This window comes from Mustelus asterias, chromosome 8 (genome assembly GCF_964213995.1).
Source record: "Mustelus asterias chromosome 8, sMusAst1.hap1.1, whole genome shotgun sequence".
Lineage (NCBI taxonomy): Eukaryota > Metazoa > Chordata > Chondrichthyes > Carcharhiniformes > Triakidae > Mustelus > Mustelus asterias.
The window spans coordinates 19,690,871-19,710,341 of NC_135808.1; the positions used below are offsets into that span (position 1 = coordinate 19,690,871).

Consider the following 19,471-nt stretch of genomic DNA (forward strand, 5'->3'; position numbering starts at 1 on the left):
CCATGCAACCCATTGAGTCTGCACCGACCCTGCGAAAGAGCATCCCACCCAGGTCCTCTCCCCCACCTATCCATGTAACCCCATGCATTTACCCATAGGTAATCACATCTTTTGACACTAAGGAGCAATTTATCCACCTAACCTGCTCATCTGCTTGGGAGGAAACTGGAGCACCCGGAGGAAACCCATTCAGACAGGGGGAGAACGTGCAAACTCCCAAGGCCAGAATTGAACCCGGATCCCTGGCGCCGTGAGGCAGCAGTGCTAACCACTGTGCCACTGTGCTGTCCAAATCATGGGCTTGATTATATTTTCTTTCCTTTCCAACACACCAAAAGGGTTTAATACAGGCATATGAGAAGAGACTAAGTTGGTTAGAATTATATTCACTGGAGTTCAGAAGAGTGAGAGGGGATCTCATAGAAACTTATAAAATTCCAGCAGGGTTAGACAGGGTTAACATATACCAATCTAGGTATAGGAGTTATCTCTATCCACTCACAACTACTGATTATGGTTACATCATGCATAAACTGCAAATGTTAAACACCATTGAGCCCTTGCTTAATTATATTATCCAATCAGTGTGATGACATAATTATGTTAGCTGACCTAATTCATTATTGTTACAAACAATTCTTAATATCTGAACTTGTATCTTGGTTTGTGGATTTCAATCAACCCTCCCATGTCCAGATGTCTGATTTAATGACTTCACTCAGACTAAGGGCCTTTAATAGATAAACATTCTATGGTTTGCTTCCCTGAAACAATGGACACGCTCAGAGGCCTGCGTGGTAAAGTGCTTGGTATACGAGTTAGTAAAGTAACGTAAAGTTAATTTATTAGTCACATTCACACTGTGATGAAGCTACTGTGAAAATCCCCTCGTCGCCACACTCCAGCGCCTGTTCGAGTACACTGAGGGAGAATTTACAATGGCCAATGCACCGAACCAGCACATCTTTTGTCTATGGGAGAAAACTGGAGCACCTGGAGGAAACCCATGCAGACACGGGGAGAACTGTGCAAACTCCACACAGATAGTGACCCAAGCTGGGAATTGAGCCCGGGTCCCTGGCACTGTGAGGCAACAGTGCTAACCACTGTGCCACCGTGCCGCCCCCACCTGGTTCCAGCTGGTAAGATAATTACCAATCCCCAGGGAGCTTCTATTCTATGAGTCCTACAGGGATGTCAATTAGTGATGCCCCATGCAAATCCTGGGGGTTATCACATTGACTCCCTTACTCACTCAGTCTCTCATTATCACCAACCCACCAACTCCCTCCCACAAGTGAGATGCACGACAGAGGGGAATTTCACAGTAACTTCATTGCAGTGCTAATGCAAGCCCTACTTGTGGCATGGTGGCACAGTGGTTAGCACTGCTGCCTCACGGCACAGGGACCCGGGTTCAATTCCCGGCTTGGGTCACTGTCTGTGTGGAGTTTTCACATTTTGCCCGTGTCTGCATGGGTTTCCTCCGGATGCTCCTGTTTCCTCCCACAGTCCAAAGGTGTGCGGGTTAGGTTGATTGGCCATGCTAAATTGCCCCTTACTGTCAGGGGGACTAGCTAGGGTAAATGCATGGGGTTATGGGGATAGGGCCTGGGTGGGATTGTGGTCTGTGCAAACTCGATGGGCCAAATGGCTTCCTTCTGTACTGTAGGATTCTATGATCTATGAAATAAACTTTATTTTAGGGTCTGTTATTAAAATCTCTTCTATTTCTGCAGCTCTATTGGAAAAACCCAAAACAACAACCTCAACCACATTAGATGATGATATATCGCCTGTGATCAATGCTGAGGAGCAACCACACCAGCTCACTGAAAAGGGTTCACTTGCAGGTAACTAGGAATCAATCTTGGACCTGCCGAGATTTTCCAGCCTTCACTGTTTTGGTTTCAGATTGCAGCATCAATGCGGTTCTTCCGTACCTTTTGAAGGATGAAGCCAGATTGAAAATGCCTCATGTTCTCCCGCTTCCTTGACAAGCCCCCAATTACCCCAAAGTCTGAGGAGGCACTCCCTCCGAGTGTAAACCTTCCACCAAAGCTCACCTGATGGGCCGGGATTTTGAGAACCTGGTGTCCTGGGCTGCCCAGAAGGGCTTCCCCGTGGGGCTACATCCGGCACCCGGGCCCTACTTTGGATGAGGTTGGCTTAATATGAATTAATATTTTGCAAAGTGAGATGCAAGGCGGTGGGTCTGTTTTTAAATTCTCTTCTATTTCCTCAGATCTGTTGGAAAAGCCCAAAAGGGAATCTCCAGAGACATTATTAGGTTCTGATACACCTCCTGAGACCAGTGCTGAGGAGAAGCCACATCTGCTGTCTGAGAATAATTCACTTGCAGGTAACTAGGAATCAATCTCCGACCTGCTGAGATTTTCCAGCCTTCACTGTTTTTGTTTCTGATTCCAGTGTCAATGCGGCTCTTTTAGACCATAAGACCATAAGACATAGGAGCGGAAGTAAGGCCATTCGGCCCATCGAGTCCACTCCACCATTCAATCATGGTTGATTTCAACTCCATTTACCCGCTCTCTCCCCATAGCCCTTAATTCCTCGAGAACTCAAGAATTTATCAATTTCTGTCTTGAAGACGCTTAACGTCTCGGCCTCCACAGCCCTCTGTGGCAATGAATTCCACAGACCTACCACTCTCTGGCTGAAGAAATTTCTCCTCATCTCTGTTCTAAAGCGACTCCCTTTTATTCTAAGGCTGTGCCCCCGCGTCCTAGTCTCCCGGTTTGGTCCTAGTTTGGCGGATAAAGCCAAATTTAAAACACCTCATGTTCTCCCGCTTCCTAGGTGAGCCCCCCTTTGCCCCAAAGTCCTCCGGCCGGGAGTACTTCTTCATCAAGGACGAGATGACCTGGGGTGAGGCCCGAGATCAGTGTCGGAACCAGTACATGGAGCTGCTCAGTGTGAGTAACAAGGAGGAGAACAACATCGCTGCCAAGCTGCTCAGCCTGGACGAGCCAGCCTGGATCGGACTGTTCAATGAACACTACGCTGAGTACAGCTGGATGTGGACCAACGGGGAATTAGCCTCATTTTTCAACTGGGACACTTTCTACCCCATGGATTTCACCACCATGTCCGTCTGCGTCATTATGGTCAATGAGTTCTGGAAGGATGTGCCCTGTGACTTGAACTTCTCCTTCATCTGTTACTCGGGTAAGCAGTCATTACAAAGCCCTTGCACCTGTAAGGCTGGCATTATCTGAGTGCTGCCGGGGTCTTCCTCTCTGGTGCTGGTGGGGTGAGCTTATCTTTCTTAAACAGCAATGGGCAGCCCAGGCTGGTGAATGATGGGCTGTATGATTGGGCCTCCTTCATCTCCACAAAATTGAAATCAGACTTGTTCTCACTAACCATGACCCTGTGAATAAGATTGAATACATTTAGTACACACCGAATATGTCATAATGAGCTCAGAAAATGCTTGATCATTAATATATTAAGGTCAGTTGCGGCCAGCCAGAGTATAAATTTCAGGAATACACAAGCAGATATAGTTTCAGATTTGATTACAAGTAATTAACCTATGCCAATCAAGGTATGGGAGTTATCTCTATCCGCTCACAACTACTGATTATAGTTATTTCATGCACAAGATACAATTGTTAAACACCAATCACGACCATGGAGCGCTTGCTTAATTATAGTATCTAATCAATGTGATAACTTAATCATGTTAGCTGACCTAATCATTATTGTTACGAACTATCCTTGATATCCTAGCTTGTGTCTTGGTTTGTGGATTTCAAACATTCCTCCCATGTCCAGATGTCTGATTTAATGAATTCTCTCAGACTTTCTTAGATAAATGAACCAATATCTTATGGCTTCTTCCCTTGAAACTAAGCCTCCTCCCTCTCACCAAACCATGTATTTAGTATCGTCACTTGTATCATCAGACAAACTTAGTGTAATAACTCCAGGAAGCAGCTTTCTTGCACAAAATAGTGTAAAGCAAAACCACAAGCCTGTGGTGAACGCAAACAGGTCCCAAGCAGGCCAATACACCAATGCATCCACTCAGGGGCCTGCTTTATAAAGGGCTTGGTATATGAACTCCACTTGGTAAGGTAATTACCAATCACCAGGGAGCTCGTAATCTACGAGTCCTATAGAGAGGTCAATTGGGGAGTCCCTATACAAGTTCCGGGGTACATTAGATACATTACTTTTGGCCTCTTTGTCCATGTCATTAATATAGATTGTAAATAGCTCAGGCTCAAGCACTGATCCTTGCAACACTCCACAGGTTACAACCTGCCAGAGACGGCCATTCAGCCTATCGATCTTGCTCCAGCATTCAATAAGATCAGGGCTGATCCGACATTCCTCACATCTACTTCCCTTTCCTCATAACGCTTGATTCCCTTAATGATCCGAAACCAATCTATCTCAGCCTTAAATGTACACAAGGACTCTGCTATCTGTGGCAAAGAGATCCGAAGACTCACAACCCTCTGAGAGAAGGTCATCTCATATTAAATTGGTGTCTCTTTATTCTGAGGCTTTGCCCTCTGGTCCTACACTCTCCCATGAGGGGAAACATTGGGTGGGATTTTACGACCTCGCTCGTCCCGAAACTGTAAAATTCTGCCCGAGGTCAATGGAACTTCCCATGCTCTGCCTCTCGCCCACTACAATTCCCGCGGCGGGTGGGCCGGTAAAATTCCGGCCATTCTCTCAGCATTCAGCCTGTCAAGTACTTTAAGAATCCTGCTGGGTAACTCTGTGGGAATCGTAGCGGATGGGACAGAGGATTTGGTGGACCATTTAAAAGTCTGTTGACCTCGGTGAAATATTTCGGTTTGAGCTGTGCGCGGCCAGAAAATCCCACCCTATGTTTCAATCAGATCTGCTTCTCAATTCCACTGAGTAAAGTCCCAACCTGTTTAACCTTTGCTCATAAGACAATGCCTCCATACCAGGGATCATCCCAGTGAACCTTCTCTGAAAGTCCTCCAATTAAATAATATCGATCCTTAGATAAGGGGTCCAAAACAACTCTCAGTATTCCAGATATGTACCTCTGTACCTTTTACAGTTCCCTACTCTTATACTCCAACCCCCTTGAAGTAAGGTCCAACATTCCATTAACCTTCCTTATAACCTGCTGCACCCGTGTGCTAGCTTTCTGTGTTGCATGTACAAGTACCCCCAAGACTAGGCACAAGTGGAACCAAGTAACAAGGAGAATCTCAGTATCCCATGCCCAGTTCTGTTCCCTGACATTACAAAAATTATGGAGAAGAGGTAACAGAGGCAGACAAGGAACTGGTGTGGCCCCTATCTCCGAAAAGAGAAGACTGAGGGGTCAGCGTACAGAAAGCTTAAAAATTATGCTGAACAGGCTAGACACAGAGGTGTGCACTCACGGTGAAATGGAACTAGGGGCTATGAATAAAAATCGTCCCAAATAAATCGAATGGAAATTTCAAGAGGAGAGAATGCGGAATTGGCTAACCTGTGGAGTGGTTGCCCACCCAGCCCATCGGGCTGCCCACTCAGACCTGTGTAAGATCGAGGTGTCAACAAAATGTCCATTCAAACCTTAACCGGTGTTCCAATCGGTAAGTGTCTTATAAAATTGACTGCGTCGCATTTCTTGCTATCCAACCTCTGTTCCGTTGCTTTACGCTGAGGATGAATACTGCTAAAGTTGCAGTAGCAACACAGGCAGCATGTTCCACGAACTGGATGCTGTTGCCTCAGGCCAAAAGGACGATGTACCTGACCAACTTGCTATATGAATTTCAATGCTGGTGTGATGCCAGATGTGCTGGCCCAGCGACTGGCAGCAGGATTATATCAAAAAGCATGTGATTCCAGCTGCTCACAATAGGCAGAGTGCCAACCTTACTCAACCAGGAATGCCCAATGTTAAATGTGTATCCACGATTGGACAACACTGAATAATTAGAGATGCATGTGTTAAAGGAACATCTGTCATTATGGGTGACTTTAATCTGCATATAGATGGGAGAGTCAAATTAGTCACAGCACAATAGAGGAGGAATTTCTGGAGTTTATGTTTATTTATCAGTGTCACAAGTAGGCTGTCACAAGTAACACTGCAATGAAGTTACTGTGAAAATCCCCTAGTCGCTGCACCCCGGTACCTGTTCGGGTACACTGAGGGAGAATTTAGCATGGCCAGTGCACCTAACCAGCACATCTTTCGGACTGTGGGAGGAAACTGGTGCACCCGGAGGAAACCCACGCAGACACAGGGAGAACATGAAGACTCCACATAGACAGTGACCCAAGCTGGGAATCGAACCCAGGTCCCTGGCACTGTGAGGCAGCAGCACTAACCACTGTGCCACAGTGCCACCGGTTAAGTGTATATGGGATGGTTTTCTGGACCAATATGTTGAAGAACCAACAAGGGAACAGGCCATCTTGGGCTGGGTATTGTGCAAGGAGAAAGGATTGGTTGGCAATTGAGTTGTGACGGAACCCTTGAAGCAGAGTGACCATGATATGAGAAAATTCTTTGTCAAGGTGGATAATGATGTAGTTGATTCTGAGACCAGGGTCCATAATCTCAGTAAAGGTAACAATGATGGTATGAGGCATGAATTTCCAGTCCATCATGTCTATGATGGACTGGGAAACATTACAGAAAGGAAGGACAGTGGACAGACAATGGCGAGCAGTCAAGGAATGAATAGGTGAACTCCAGAAGTTGTTTATTCCTGTTTGGCGCAAGAGTGTAAAGGGAACTTTGGCCAAACCATGGCTTACAAGGGAAATTAGATTGAAAGAAGAAACATCCAAATTGGCGAGAAAAAGCAATAGACCTGAGGATTGGGAGCAGTTTACAATTCAGCGAAGGAGGACCGAGGGATTGATTAAAAAGAGGAAAACTGAGTACGAAAGGAAGAATATGGGGAACATAAAAACTGACTGTAAATGTTTCTACAGCTATATAAAGAGAAAAAGATTGACAAAAATGAATGTAGGCCTTTTCAGTCAGAAACAGGAGAATTCATAACGGGGAACATATCAATGGCTGAGGAATTAAATTCATACTTTGCTTCAGTCTTCACAAAGGAAGACATGAATAATGTTGAAGTTGTGAGTTTTTAAGTTTATTTATTAGTGTCACAAGTAGGCTTACATTAACACTGCAATGAAGTTACTGTGAAAATCCCCTAGTCGCCACCAGCAGAAGTTCTGTGAGAAACAACTTTTAGTGAGGAGCTGAAGAAAATCAGCATTAGTAGAGAAATGGGATTGAAGGTGGATGAATTTCCAGGGTCTGATAATCTTCATCCCAGAGTACTTAGGGAAATTATCCTGGAAATAGTAGATCCTTTGGAGGTCATTTTCCAAAACTCTTTGGACTCTGGACTAGTTCCTACAGATTGGAATGTAGCTCATGTAAGCCTGTTATTCAAAAAGGGAGGTAGAGAGAAAACAGGGAACTATAGACCAGTGAACCTAACATCAGTACTGTTTTTAAAATTTATTTATTAGTGCCACAAGTAGGCTTACATTAACACTGCAATTAAGTTATTATGAAAATCCCCTAGTCGCCACACTCCAGTGCCTGTTTGGGTACGCTGAGGGAGAATTTAGTGTGGCCAATGCACCTAACCAGCACATCTTTCAGACTATGGGAGGAAACTGGAGTAAACCCATGCAGACATGGGCACAACATGTAGACTCCGCATAGAGAGTGACCCAACCCGGGAATCGAACCTTGGTGTTGTGAGGCAGCAGTGCTAACCACTGTGCCCCCCTGTTGCTTGAGTCCATTATCAGGGATTTGATGGCACAGCATTTGGAAAGCAGTGGTATAATCAGAGAAAGTCAGCATGGATTTACAAAGGGGAAATCATCTTGACGAGTCTATTGGAATACTTTGGGGATGTAGCTACTAGAGATGACCAGGAAGAACCAGTGGATGCGATTTGTTTAGACACACAGACACTGGGACTTCGAGGAGTTGCTCCCTCCAAGAGTAAATCCTCCACTGAAACTCACCCTGATGGGCTGAGAGTTTGATAAACTGGTGTCCTGGGTTTCCCAGAGCTCTGCACCTGGGCCCACATCCAGCACTCAGGCCCTACTTTAGACGAGGTTGGCTTAATATTAACTAATGTGTTACAAGAGAGTTGAACTGTGGAGTCTTCATCTCTTACATTTGTTCTATTTCTGCAGATCTGTTGGGAACATCCAAAAAGCCAACTGCAGACACGTTGTTAACTAATGATGCATTAACTGTGGTCGATGATGAGGAGAAACCACGTCCGTTCTCTGAAAAGATTGTACCTACAGGTAACTAGGAATCAATCTCGGACCTACCGAGATTTTCCAGCCTTCACTGTTTTTGTTTCAGATTCCAACGTCAATGTGGCGCTTCCGTCCCTTTTGGCGAATGAAGCCAAATTTAAAACGCCTCATGTTCCAATGAGACAGGGAGGTTTTGGTAGTTACGGGAACCGTGGTGCACGAAAGCTGTGCTGAACCTAGTCAAAAAGAAAAGGAAAGCGTACAAAAGGTTCAGAGAGCTAGGCGATGATAGGGATCTAGATGATTATATGGTTTGTAGGAAGGAACTTAAGAAGGAAATAAGGAGAGCCAGAAGGGGTCACGAGAAGGACTTGGCAGGTAAGATTAAGGAGAACCCTAAGGCGTTCTATAAATATGTAAAGAGTAAAAGGATGAGATGTGAAGGTATCGGACCTATAAAATGTGAAGGTGAGAAAGTCTGTACAGAACCGGAAGAAATAGCAGAGGTGCTTAACGAATACTTTACCTCGGAAAAAGACCTGGATGGTTGTACTACAGGATTGCGGCGGACTGAAAAGATTGAGTTTGTGGACATTAAGAAAGAGGATGTGTTGGAAATTTTGAATAGCATCAGGATAGATAAGTTACCGGGACCGGATGGGATGTACCCCAGGTTACTGTGGGAGGCGAGGGAAGAGATTGCAGAGCCTCTCGTGATGATCTTTGCGTCGTCGATGGAGACGGGAGAGGTTCCGGAGGATTGGAGGATTGCGGATGTGTTTCCTATATTCAACAAAGGGAATAGGGATAGCCCAGGAAATTACCGACTGGTGAGTCTAACCTCAGTGGTTGGTAAGTTGATGGAGAAGATCCTGAGGGACAGGATTTATGAACATTTAGAGAGGTTTAATATGCTGAAAAGTAGTCAGCACGGCTTTGTCAAAGGCAAATCGTGCCTTACAAGCCTGGTGGAGTTCTTTGAAAATGTGACTAAACACATTGACGAAGGAAAAGCGGTAGATGTGGTTTACATGGACTTCAGCAAGGCGTTCGATAAGGTCCCCCATGCAATACTTCTCGAGAAAGTGAGAGGGCATGGGATCCAAGGGTCTGTTGCCTTGTGGATCCAGAACTGGCTTGCCTGCAGAAGGCAGAGAGTGGTTGTAGATGGGTCTTTTTCTGAATGGACGTTGGTCACCAGTGGAGTGCCCCAGGGATCTGTTCTGGAACCCTTGCTGTTTGTCATCTTCATAAATGACCTGGATGAGGAAGTGGAGGGATGGGTTGGCAAGTTTGCCGACAACACGAAGGTTGGTGGTGTTGTGGATGGTTTGGAGGGATGTCAAAAGCTGCAGAGTGACATAGATAGGATGCAAGACTGGGCAGAGAAGTGGCAGATGGACTTCAAACCGGATAAATGTGCAGTGGTCCATTTTGGCAGGTCCAATGGAATGAAGGAGTATAATATCAGGGGTAAGACTCTTAGCAGTGTAGAGGATCAGAAGGACCTTGGGGTCCGGGTCCATGAGACTCTTAAATCAGCCTCGCAGGTGGAGGAGGTGGTTAAGAAGACGTATGGTGTGCTGCCTTCATCAATCGAGGGATTGAGTTTAGGAGTCGGGGGATAATGATGCAGCTTTATAAGACCCTTGTCAGACCCCACCTGGAGTACTGTGCCCAGTTCTGGTCGCCTCATTACAGAAAGGATGTGGAAGCCATAGAAAGGGTGCAGAGGAGATTTACAAGGATGTTGCCTGGATTGGGTGGCATGCCTTATGAGGATAGGTTGAGGGAGCTCGGTCTTTTCTCCTTGGAGAGACGAAGGATGAGAGGTGACCTGATAGAGGTTTACAAGATGTTGAGAGGTATAGATCGGGTGGATTCTCAGAGGCTTTTTCCCAGGGTGAAATGGTTGCTACGAGAGGACGCAGGTTTAAGGTGCTGGGGAGTAGGTACAGAGGAGATGTCAGGGGTAGGTTTTTCACTCAGTGGGTGGTGGGTGAGTGGAATCGGCTGCCGTCAGTGGTGGTGGAGGCAAACTCAATAGGGTCTTTTAAGAGACTTCTGGATGAGTACATGGGACTTAATAGGATTGAGGGTTATAGGTAAGTCTATTTATGAGCCTATGTAGGTAGGGACATGACCGGCGCAACTTGTGGGCCGAAGGGCCTGTTTGTGCTGTAGTTTTTCTATGTTCTATGTTCTCTCACTCCCTAGGTGAGTCCCCGATGACCCCAAAGTCCTCCGACCGGGTGTTCTTCCTCATCAAAGACGAGACAACCTGGGGTGAGGCCCGAGATCAGTGTCGGAACCGGTACATGGAGCTGCTCAGTGTGCGTAACAAGGAGGAGAATAACATCGCCTCCAATCTGCTCAGCCTGAACGAGCCAGCCTGGATCGGACTGTACAATGAACACTACGCTGAGTACAGCTGGATGTGGACCAACGGGGAATCAGCCTCATTTTTCAACTGGGACACTTTCTACCCCATGGATTTCGCCACCATGTCTGTCTGTGTCATTATGGCCAATGGGCTCTGGAAGGATGTGCCCTGTGACTTTAAGTTCTCCTTCATCTGTTACTCGGGTGAGCAGTCATTAACCACGACCCCTTTAATACACACTGAATGTTTCATAACGAGTTATAGAAAATGCTTAATAATTCATATATGAATAGAACAATCATCAACTTCAAATGGGAAAAGCATGAGAAATATTGATTGGGCTCATGGCTCTCCCAGTCAATGTTGTGAGCAATCAGCAAGTGCCTCACTTCACTTGCCTTTGCTTTACGTGCGTATCACTTCAGTCATACCGGTAGGAAAAAAACTATGCGGATGGATATCAGCGGAATGTGGCAACACTGCACATGAGCAACAGTCAACAAAATGTCTCATGGGCTGCACTCAGAACCCAGATGGGCTGCAGATAGCTCACAGGCCGCAGGTTACCCGCTATTATTCTTAAGACTCTACGCCATTGTAAATCATCACTAACGCGTTCGACACACTCAATGTCTTCAGTAATGGTCAACTAGAAATGAACAATATTAACCACTTCAACTCTGGATAGGGAGGTAAACCTCAGGTTATACTTTATAGGACTCGAGTCACACAATCTTATCCCTTGTAACCTTAATGATTCCTATCTGGCCCAATAGGAACTATTTATCAATTAAGTCTTTTTTTGCATTTCTCTAATCATCTGTTGAATTCTACCTTGTTTATTTTATGATATAATCTATCTAGGTGCAAGATGACAAATCCTTTGTTCGATATTCCTTCCTGACAAGGAGCCCACTCCTTGCTTCAATTAGTTTTTTTCTTGCTTAAAGGTCAGCCATGCCCTGAAGGTGGAAACTTGACCATTGCATTATTTGTAACCCTGTGCAAGCTATCCTTTCGAGAAAAGAAAGAAGGAAAATCTGATGAACATATGTGATTAATTGAAATTTTTTCAGTATATGTCTGTATGTCGTGGGTATCTTACAGGTGGGTCAGGGAAAAAGCTCCAGGAGTGGTTCCATTTTCATGAAACCCCATTTATAAGCCAGTCCTAAATGATTGGCCCCTTACCCTGAGGCTGTGCCCTTGTTACTTATCATGCCCTTTCAGCATTTAGTATAATTCAATGAGATCACTTCCAATCCTTTGAAACTCTATTTGCATATATCTTCAATTTACTCAGCCTCTCATCATAGAATGACACCCTTGTCCCAGGAGTCAAAATAGTGAAGCTTCGCTGTGCCACCTCCAATGCAGACATATCCTTCCTTAATTATGAAGGTTAAAATTGCACACAGTATTCGAGATTGTGGCGTTACCAAAGCCCCGTACAATTGTATCTGATTCCATTAACCTTCCTGTTTACCTGCTGCATCTGTGTGCTAGCTTTCTGTGTTTCATGCACAAGTACCTCCAAGTCCTTTTGTATTGCAGCTTTCTGCAGTTTTTCTCCATTTAAATAATACTCTGTTCTTTTGTTCTCCCTTCCAAAATGAATGACTTCACATTTTCCCACATTATACTTTGCCAACTTTTGCTCACTTACTTAACCTTTCAATATCTCTTTGTAATCTGTATCCCGCTCGCAACTAGCCTTTCCCTGAAAGAATTGAAAAAAAGATTACCATGCTTTCATTACAGAAATGTCTTATGCTGTTACGCCTGATATCCTTCTGACATAGTTTAAGTGCAGTTTATGCTCTGCCTTCACAAACCCGTCCACCCATTTGCCCAGTGCGCGTGTTTTACAAGCGATATTTGTGATGGCCGTGCTTCTAAATGAATCTTCCACCCTGATTTCAGAATAACAGTGAGCGCTTTGCCCTCTGCTCAGGAGGAGAATAAGCAGATGGAGGATGTCGTGGGTTACTCGAAACTTCTCTGCAAGCCTTGAGATGAAATCTTAATGAATGCTCCCTGTCCTCAGATAATCGTATCTCATTACCCTGAAAGTCATGCACTTGCCTCGGCCTCCTCGGTCTAGCCTCCATGGCTGTGGGACTGCCGCCCAGAAACCTACTACCTGGTGACAAAATGACATTTGTTCCTTGGGCTCCAGATGGCCACCGGAGAGACTTGTACATCAATGCTTGTGAATGAATACAACCGGTTAAGTGAACGGTGCCGGATTCAGTTGACTCTTGCAGCCAAGTTATTGTTTTGAATGAAGGGCTGGGTGGTTGAGCTAAACTCCAGGATCATGATTTTCAAAGAATTACGAGCATATGAACAAGCAGCAGAAGTTAGGCCATTGACATTAGATGTGTATCCACGATTGGGCAGCACCTGCTGAACACTCCTGAGTGTGCTGAGAATAACTATGTGGCACATTTGCACTTGCTAGAAGCTACATATATTCATATGTAGGGATTGTCATCTGCAACCAAAAGAACATGTCCAGTCATTGCACCTTCTGAGAATTAGATAATAGTTTCTTGGTGAATTTTCCAGGGCAATGACTCAACCAATCAGTGACACGCCAGAGCATGGCAACTTTTTGCGAGCTGTCCCGAGCATACCCTCTAATTCTATCTTTTACTCTTGTTCTATGCTTTTAAAACTGTACTCTAACTCTTATAAACTCTCTAACAATGCTCTAATTCAACCTCTTAGCAACCAACTCAAGAACAGCTTCTTCCCTGCTGCCATCAGACTTTTGAATGGACCTACCTCATATTAAGCTGATCTTTCTCTACACCCTAGCTGTGACTGTAATTCTGCACTCTCTCCTTTCCTTCTCCCCTATGTACTTTATGAACAGTATGCTTTGGCTGTATAGTGCTCAAGAAACAATACTTTTCACTGTATCCCAATACAAGTGACAATAATAAATCAAATCAAATCAAAATCAGCACCCTTTTCTCATCCAGTTAAAAATTGTTGTTCCTTTTGAAAACTGTTATAGGCTGTTGGGATTTTATTTCTAAAGTTGAACACAGCTTGTGCTGCACTCCTGTGATCCTGAAGTGTATTTATCACTGATTCGATATGCTTAGTGTCAATTCATTCCCATAGAAATGGATCGCCCAATCAGTCTCAGTCTCGTAAAACTAGCTTAATAAAATTTTCGGAAGGGCGAGCTGTGTCAATTCCTTTGTCTTCTTCCAGAACCTTGAATCGCAGTTGGGTGGTGGGACTGGTGGTGAAATTTAGTGTCGCAAGGGTGCAGCATTGAATAGTACCGCATTAAGCACACCGACTGATTTGCATCAATGCAAAAAGTAATGTCGAAGGATATGTAACATTTTCACTAGGATAAAAGTGGTTTGATTTGGAATGCACTGCCTCGAAGTATGGTGGAGACAGGTTCAAAAGAGGCATTCAAAAAGGCATTAGATGATTATTTGAACAGAAACAGGTGTGTAGGTGTACGGAGGAAAAGTTAGGGGATTGGCACCAAGTCATGATACTTATTTGGAGACCTGGTGCAGGCACGATGGGCTAAATGGTCTCCTTCGGCATCGTAAGAATTCTGTGATGTTGGGTTGTGCTTTGATGCCACAGACATTCGAATATGCTGGTGCCACCACGATCAAGTGTGGCTCCTGAGAATGATTGAAAGATGTGAAGTTTATTTCATGTTAGAATTGGTCGAAATACCGATACCAATGTGTCAGCTTGTGTGAGTATCTCTGAGTTAGAGTGTGTGTGTGTCTGTACTGTCTCCAAAGATGTGCGGGTTAGGTTGATTGGCCGTGCTAAAATTGCCCCTTAGTGTCCTGAGATGTGTAGGTTAGAGGGGTTAGCGGGTAAAAATATGTAGGGATATGGGGGTAGGGCCTGGGTGGGATTGTGGTCGGTGCAGACTCGATGGGCCGAATGGCCTCTTCCTGCACTGTAGGGATTCTATGTCTGCTGTATTGTATGAGTGCGTGTGTGTTTCGTGTGTGTTTGGGGTGGGGTTGGTGCTGTGAATCGCGGCTCCTGAGAGTGGACAGTTAGGCCGAGGCATCAGAATTCAGCCGGACGCTCGTTTGGGCTAAAGATAATGCAAGTTTAGCGAATGAAAAATACAGGGAAGGGAAGGAGTTTTGAATTTCCCGGGCTGGGAAAGGTTCATTTCCGGGATTGAAAAACGATCCAATCAGAACGCGCGGAAGCAGCCAATCAGGTTCGTCCGCTGAAGGGTAAGCTTCAACCAATCGGCTGGCGGCGCTTGTCGGACCAATCAGGAGCCGCTTCCAGCTGACCAATCAGCGAGGTTGTGGCGTCTGCCGGCGGCGGGCTGTGCTCTATAAAAGGAGCAGCGCCGGAGGCTCCAGTTGCAGTTTCGGGAGGGAGTGAGAAAGGGAGGAAATGTACGTCTGAGTGCTTGTGGCGGCTCCGCGAGAAATCTGCTGCTATGACAACTGATCTGCTAACTGCCATTAAAGCGTCCGATCTGTGCTTCTAGTCGTGGGTCTGTAGGAGACCACCTGGTGGAGCTCTTCGAGGCCACCAAATTGTGCGCAATGCCCGCCAAATGGGTCACTATCACTAGACCAGGCTTAGCGCGTTGGGGAGAGCTCCTCAGCTCAGTAATTCCCTTTCAGACAGCGCAACGGCTCTTTTCATAGCCATCGCAACAAGAGAGCATTTTGCATAGTTAACTACCGAATTATCTCCACCTGATCCTTAAGGCTGCTATTCCATATTGGACTCAAATACACGAAGTATTTCCTCACTTGTCTTGTACCTTATAGATGGTGGATAGGCTTCAGGGAGTCAGGAGGTGGATTACCACAGGCTTCCCAGCCTCTAACCTATTGAATTCGTAGTATTTGTATGTTGGGCGATTCAGCGATGGTAATGCTATTAATGTGGCAAATTGGTTTAGTTACTGGGACAGGATAAATTTTCTAGGAATTGCGCATGGTTTTGTGGATGCTAGATTTTCGTTCCGAGAGAAAACCATGGGGAAATGGAAAGTGGCTCACCAATTAAGATGGCTGTAGAAGACCCTGCTTTTTGAAGACTAAACGGATTAATGTAAAATAGTGACCAGTCGATATGCGAAGGTCAGGTGTGATGTATGTGACATAAGCATATATAATTTTTGAACAAATATGGATTTAATTTTTATTTTTTTGAGCATTGGCAAGCAATTTACTCTTGAAGGATAATGGTAAGCTTAATTGGACAGCATTCTTTTGGAACAATGCAAGTCCAAAGATGTGGGGGTTAGATGGATTGGCAATGCTAAATTGCTCTTTTTGTGTCGGGGGACAAGTTAGGGTAAATGCATGGCGTTATGCAATAGGGACTTGGTGGGATTGTGCTCAGTGTAGACCTGATTGGCTGAATGGCCTGCACTGTAGGATTCTATGAAGCATATACCCTATTGGGGACAGGCCAGGCAGCTACAAGCCACCAAAGTTAATGAGTAGATGTATTCAGTGTCCATTGATAAGGGACAAAACAGTAACGATGACTCCCTTCTCAATCTCAGGATTGCAGGTGTTTGGAGCAATCCTTGAACGTACTGGGTTTGTGTAGGTAAGGTTTTTTTTTTTGGGGGGGGGGGAGGTGGTGGGGGAATAACCTCTAGGTTCAGTTGACCAATGAATTCCTAATTCTGCTGGAAGGTAGGATGCCTATGGCCAAAGTAAATACTGTGTATTAATGTAATTGGACCATCCAGTTTGGATGACGGGTTGGGCGGGAGAATCGAATATTTAGAAATGTAAATCTGATGTAACGTCAGAAGTTGAAATCCTCTGACTCTCACTCCCTATGTGTTGGTCAAATAAAGAATGCCTTTAACTGCACTGTCTTTTGCAAGTCTGTGTTAGCTGAGATCAGCTGCAGGACCCCCAACTCCCCCAGTGCCCTGAGAAAATTCATTTAAATGGAAATGAGAATTTTTTAAATCAGAGGACAGTGGTGGCTGGTGTCGGATTTATTTAAGGTAGTGTTCACAGAATTGCAGTAGATCATGTCCACATCAGCCATAATCTCATCGGGTATATCAGGGTTGGAAGGGCTGAATGGCCTACACCTCTTAATCCTGCCAGTTCTTCAGAGGGTTTAAATTTCAAATTTGGCAGATCGAATTACCGGATGCGACAAGACACTGAGGGTATTAGTGCCATGTTAAAACAAGTTATCCCCTTTGAGTCACTCCCGTGGTTATCTTTGTCTCAGCGGTAAGTTGAATTTACATCACCCTTCTAACGTAGTGAAATATCACCGGGTGCTTCACCGAATTTGGAGGCAAACGCTTGACAGCGCAAGGCAAGATCAGGACAGATGACCCGTTTGGTCAAAGGGACAATTTTTGAGAAATGGCTTAAAGGGGCAAGTTTTCATTTCTTGTTTCCCTGCTCTCTCTAAAATAATACATCTGCCTTTTAAAAAAGGGTGCATCTATGATGGGTAACTGATCGCTGGTCCAAACTGATTAAAGCCCCTGCTATAATTGGTGGGACTGTGTTCCACACTTTCAACCTTTTTTTTTTGAGGGAATGTTGATTCTAACTTCTCTCCTGACGTTCCTGTCTCCTTGCGAGTGCTGTCATTAAGCAAAGTGGGGAATCAAAAGACTGCATGATAAAACAAAATACTGCGGATGCTGGAATCTGGAACAAAAAACTGCTTTGAGGCTCATCTAGACTTGAAACGTTGGCTCTATTCTATCCCTACAGATGCTGTCAGACCTGCTGAGATTTTCCAGAATTTTGTTTTTGGAAAAGATGAGATACTGACTGCAAACTTGTGCACTACGCTTCATTTCTCAAGTGGGCACTTGCTTTCAACATTATTTTTTGCATGGCAAAGGCTGCTAAAGATTTTACTTTTCCCATTTGCTCCTCCCCTAAACCAATCTCGTGTTTTTTTTTCCCCCTGTCCCATTACCATTGATCCCTTTGCCACACGCTTGTGTGCATTTTGATGTTTAATCTGATGGCATATACTCGAATTGCCTGGAAGAGTGCAGCTCCAACAACCCTTGAAGATCAACAGCATCCAGCTTGATTGGCACCCCATCACCTTAACCATTAGCTCTCACCACTACTGACTCAATGGCAAAGTGTGTGCCAGCTACAAGATGCAGTGCAGCTGCACACCAAGGACCCTTGGACAGCACCTTCCAAACCCATGACCACTCCCATCCAGGGCATGAGCAGCAGGCATCGGGGCACATCACCTGGAGATTTCCCTTCAATATACTCACCATCCTGACTTGGAAATATATCACTGTTCCTTCACTGTCAATGGATTAAAATCCTGGAACTCTGTCCTAACAACACTATGGGTGTACCTACACCTAAGGGATTGCAGTGGTTCAAGGTGGCTCACCACTACCTTCTCAGTGGCAATTAGAGATGGACAAAAAATGCAGGCCTGGCAGTGGTAACCGCATTCTGTGATTGAATAAAATTTCTCCTGCCTTGTTTTGGATTGCTCCCCACATCTAACCTGTGACACTCCTATCTTTCTTCAGTGCTGATGATTGACTGGAAGTGTTTCTCCTTCTGCTGATCCTGTCTGAAGCCTTCAGCATTTTCCAGAATTTTCTAGATTTTTAGTCCACAGATGAAATGATTCAGCCACTTCATCTCCTACCCTACTGTCTGTAAAAACCACTTTAACCTGATCTGCTTTCAGGTCAGTATGGTGATGGAATCAGTGATTGAAAAACTTGTATTTTTTTTGCAGAACAGACCACCCTGATTGAAAAAGGAAGCCACCCTCCCTCCTAACTTTAGCAACCAAACATTCTGGGCAGCCAGCTGAAACTGGTTGAGGCGAGGAATAAACAGTCACCCAAGCCTGATAAATGCAGCTGATGAGTCTGGTGGTGCAGTACAGGCAGGTGGAAGAGGATAGAGTCCAGATCCAGGAGCTGAGAAAGCGACATGGGTGAATCTACAACATCCTGACTGAGCTGAGGAGGTTCTGCAGATGTGCACTGTTTGCTACTGAAGACTGTGTCCATGGTTGGCTGTTCTCTGCTCTTTGGCTGAGGATCAGGCGAGCTCTTAGAAGGAGAGGACCTATGTGTTTTTGTATAGGGATATGGAGCTTTGAAGGACTTTGAGTTTGATGTACGCTTTAGACTGCAAACTAATTTTACACCTGTCAGTTCTATCTGCTATTAAATGTATAATAATCAAGCAAAATTATGTTAATTCAAGTTTAAATTCTGGGTGTTTGGTCGCCACCTAAGATGGCTAAAAGGGGTTATGAAAAAGCATTGGCCAGCAGGATTAAGGAAAATCCCAAGACTTTTTATACATGTATAAAGAGTGAGAGGGTTGGTCCACTTGAGGATAAGGGAAGGAATCTATGCATGGAGCCAGAGGAAATGGGCGAGGTATTAAATGAGTATCGCTTCTCGGCCTTTTGGCTAAGATCAAGTGTATCTGTTCTTATCAATCCTTTTGGCTAAGATCAAGTGTAGTATGGTCGGCAGCCCATGGTCGGCCGCGCTTGGTTGAGGTCATTAGGTTACACTGAGGCTTCATATGTTTCATATGAAGTAATTTTTAAAAGCGGCATCTCGGCCTTTTGGCTAAGATGCAAATGAGCTCAAGTTCTGGAGGAGGAACCTCCCCCCTTCTCCAATCAGCTTGGCTCATGTAGATCAGGCCCAGGACAGGGTGATTTGGTCGCTCGCCCTGTCTTGTCAGCCTGGATCTGAAATGTCTCAACTTGTTGAGACTCTGAATTGGATTTGATTTGATTGAATTGGAAAAGTATAAAAAAACAACTGTC

At 44.9% G+C, this 19,471-nt stretch overlaps 1 protein-coding gene and 1 non-coding gene across 2 annotated transcripts; both read left to right on the plus strand.

The window, feature by feature from the left end:
• Positions 1 to 2,801: 2,801 nt before the first annotated feature.
• Positions 2,802 to 12,716, plus strand: LOC144497670 (secretory phospholipase A2 receptor-like). Its single transcript, XM_078219113.1, has 4 exons — positions 2,802 to 3,189; positions 8,200 to 8,316; positions 10,489 to 10,857; positions 12,578 to 12,716. The coding sequence occupies exons 1-4, from the start codon at positions 2,802 to 2,804 to the stop codon at positions 12,580 to 12,582; spliced, it is 879 nt and encodes a 292-aa protein (XP_078075239.1). The 3' UTR covers positions 12,583 to 12,716.
• A 6,367-nt stretch (positions 12,717 to 19,083) lies between these two features.
• On the plus strand, positions 19,084 to 19,266 carry LOC144498057 (U2 spliceosomal RNA). Its single transcript, XR_013498625.1, has one exon. It is a non-coding gene; the product is annotated as a U2 spliceosomal RNA (small nuclear RNA).
• Positions 19,267 to 19,471: the final 205 nt, after the last annotated feature.

Coding starts and splice junctions, on each gene's coding strand:
- LOC144497670 (XM_078219113.1), top strand. CDS start 2,802: ATGTTCTCCCGCTTCCTAGGTGAGCCCCCCTTTGCCCCAAAGTCCTCC. Junction 3,190..8,199: donor CTCCTTCATCTGTTACTCGG/GTAAGCAGTCAT, acceptor CTATTTCTGCAG/ATCTGTTGGGAACATCCAAA. Junction 8,317..10,488: donor TGAAAAGATTGTACCTACAG/GTAACTAGGAAT, acceptor CTCACTCCCTAG/GTGAGTCCCCGATGACCCCA.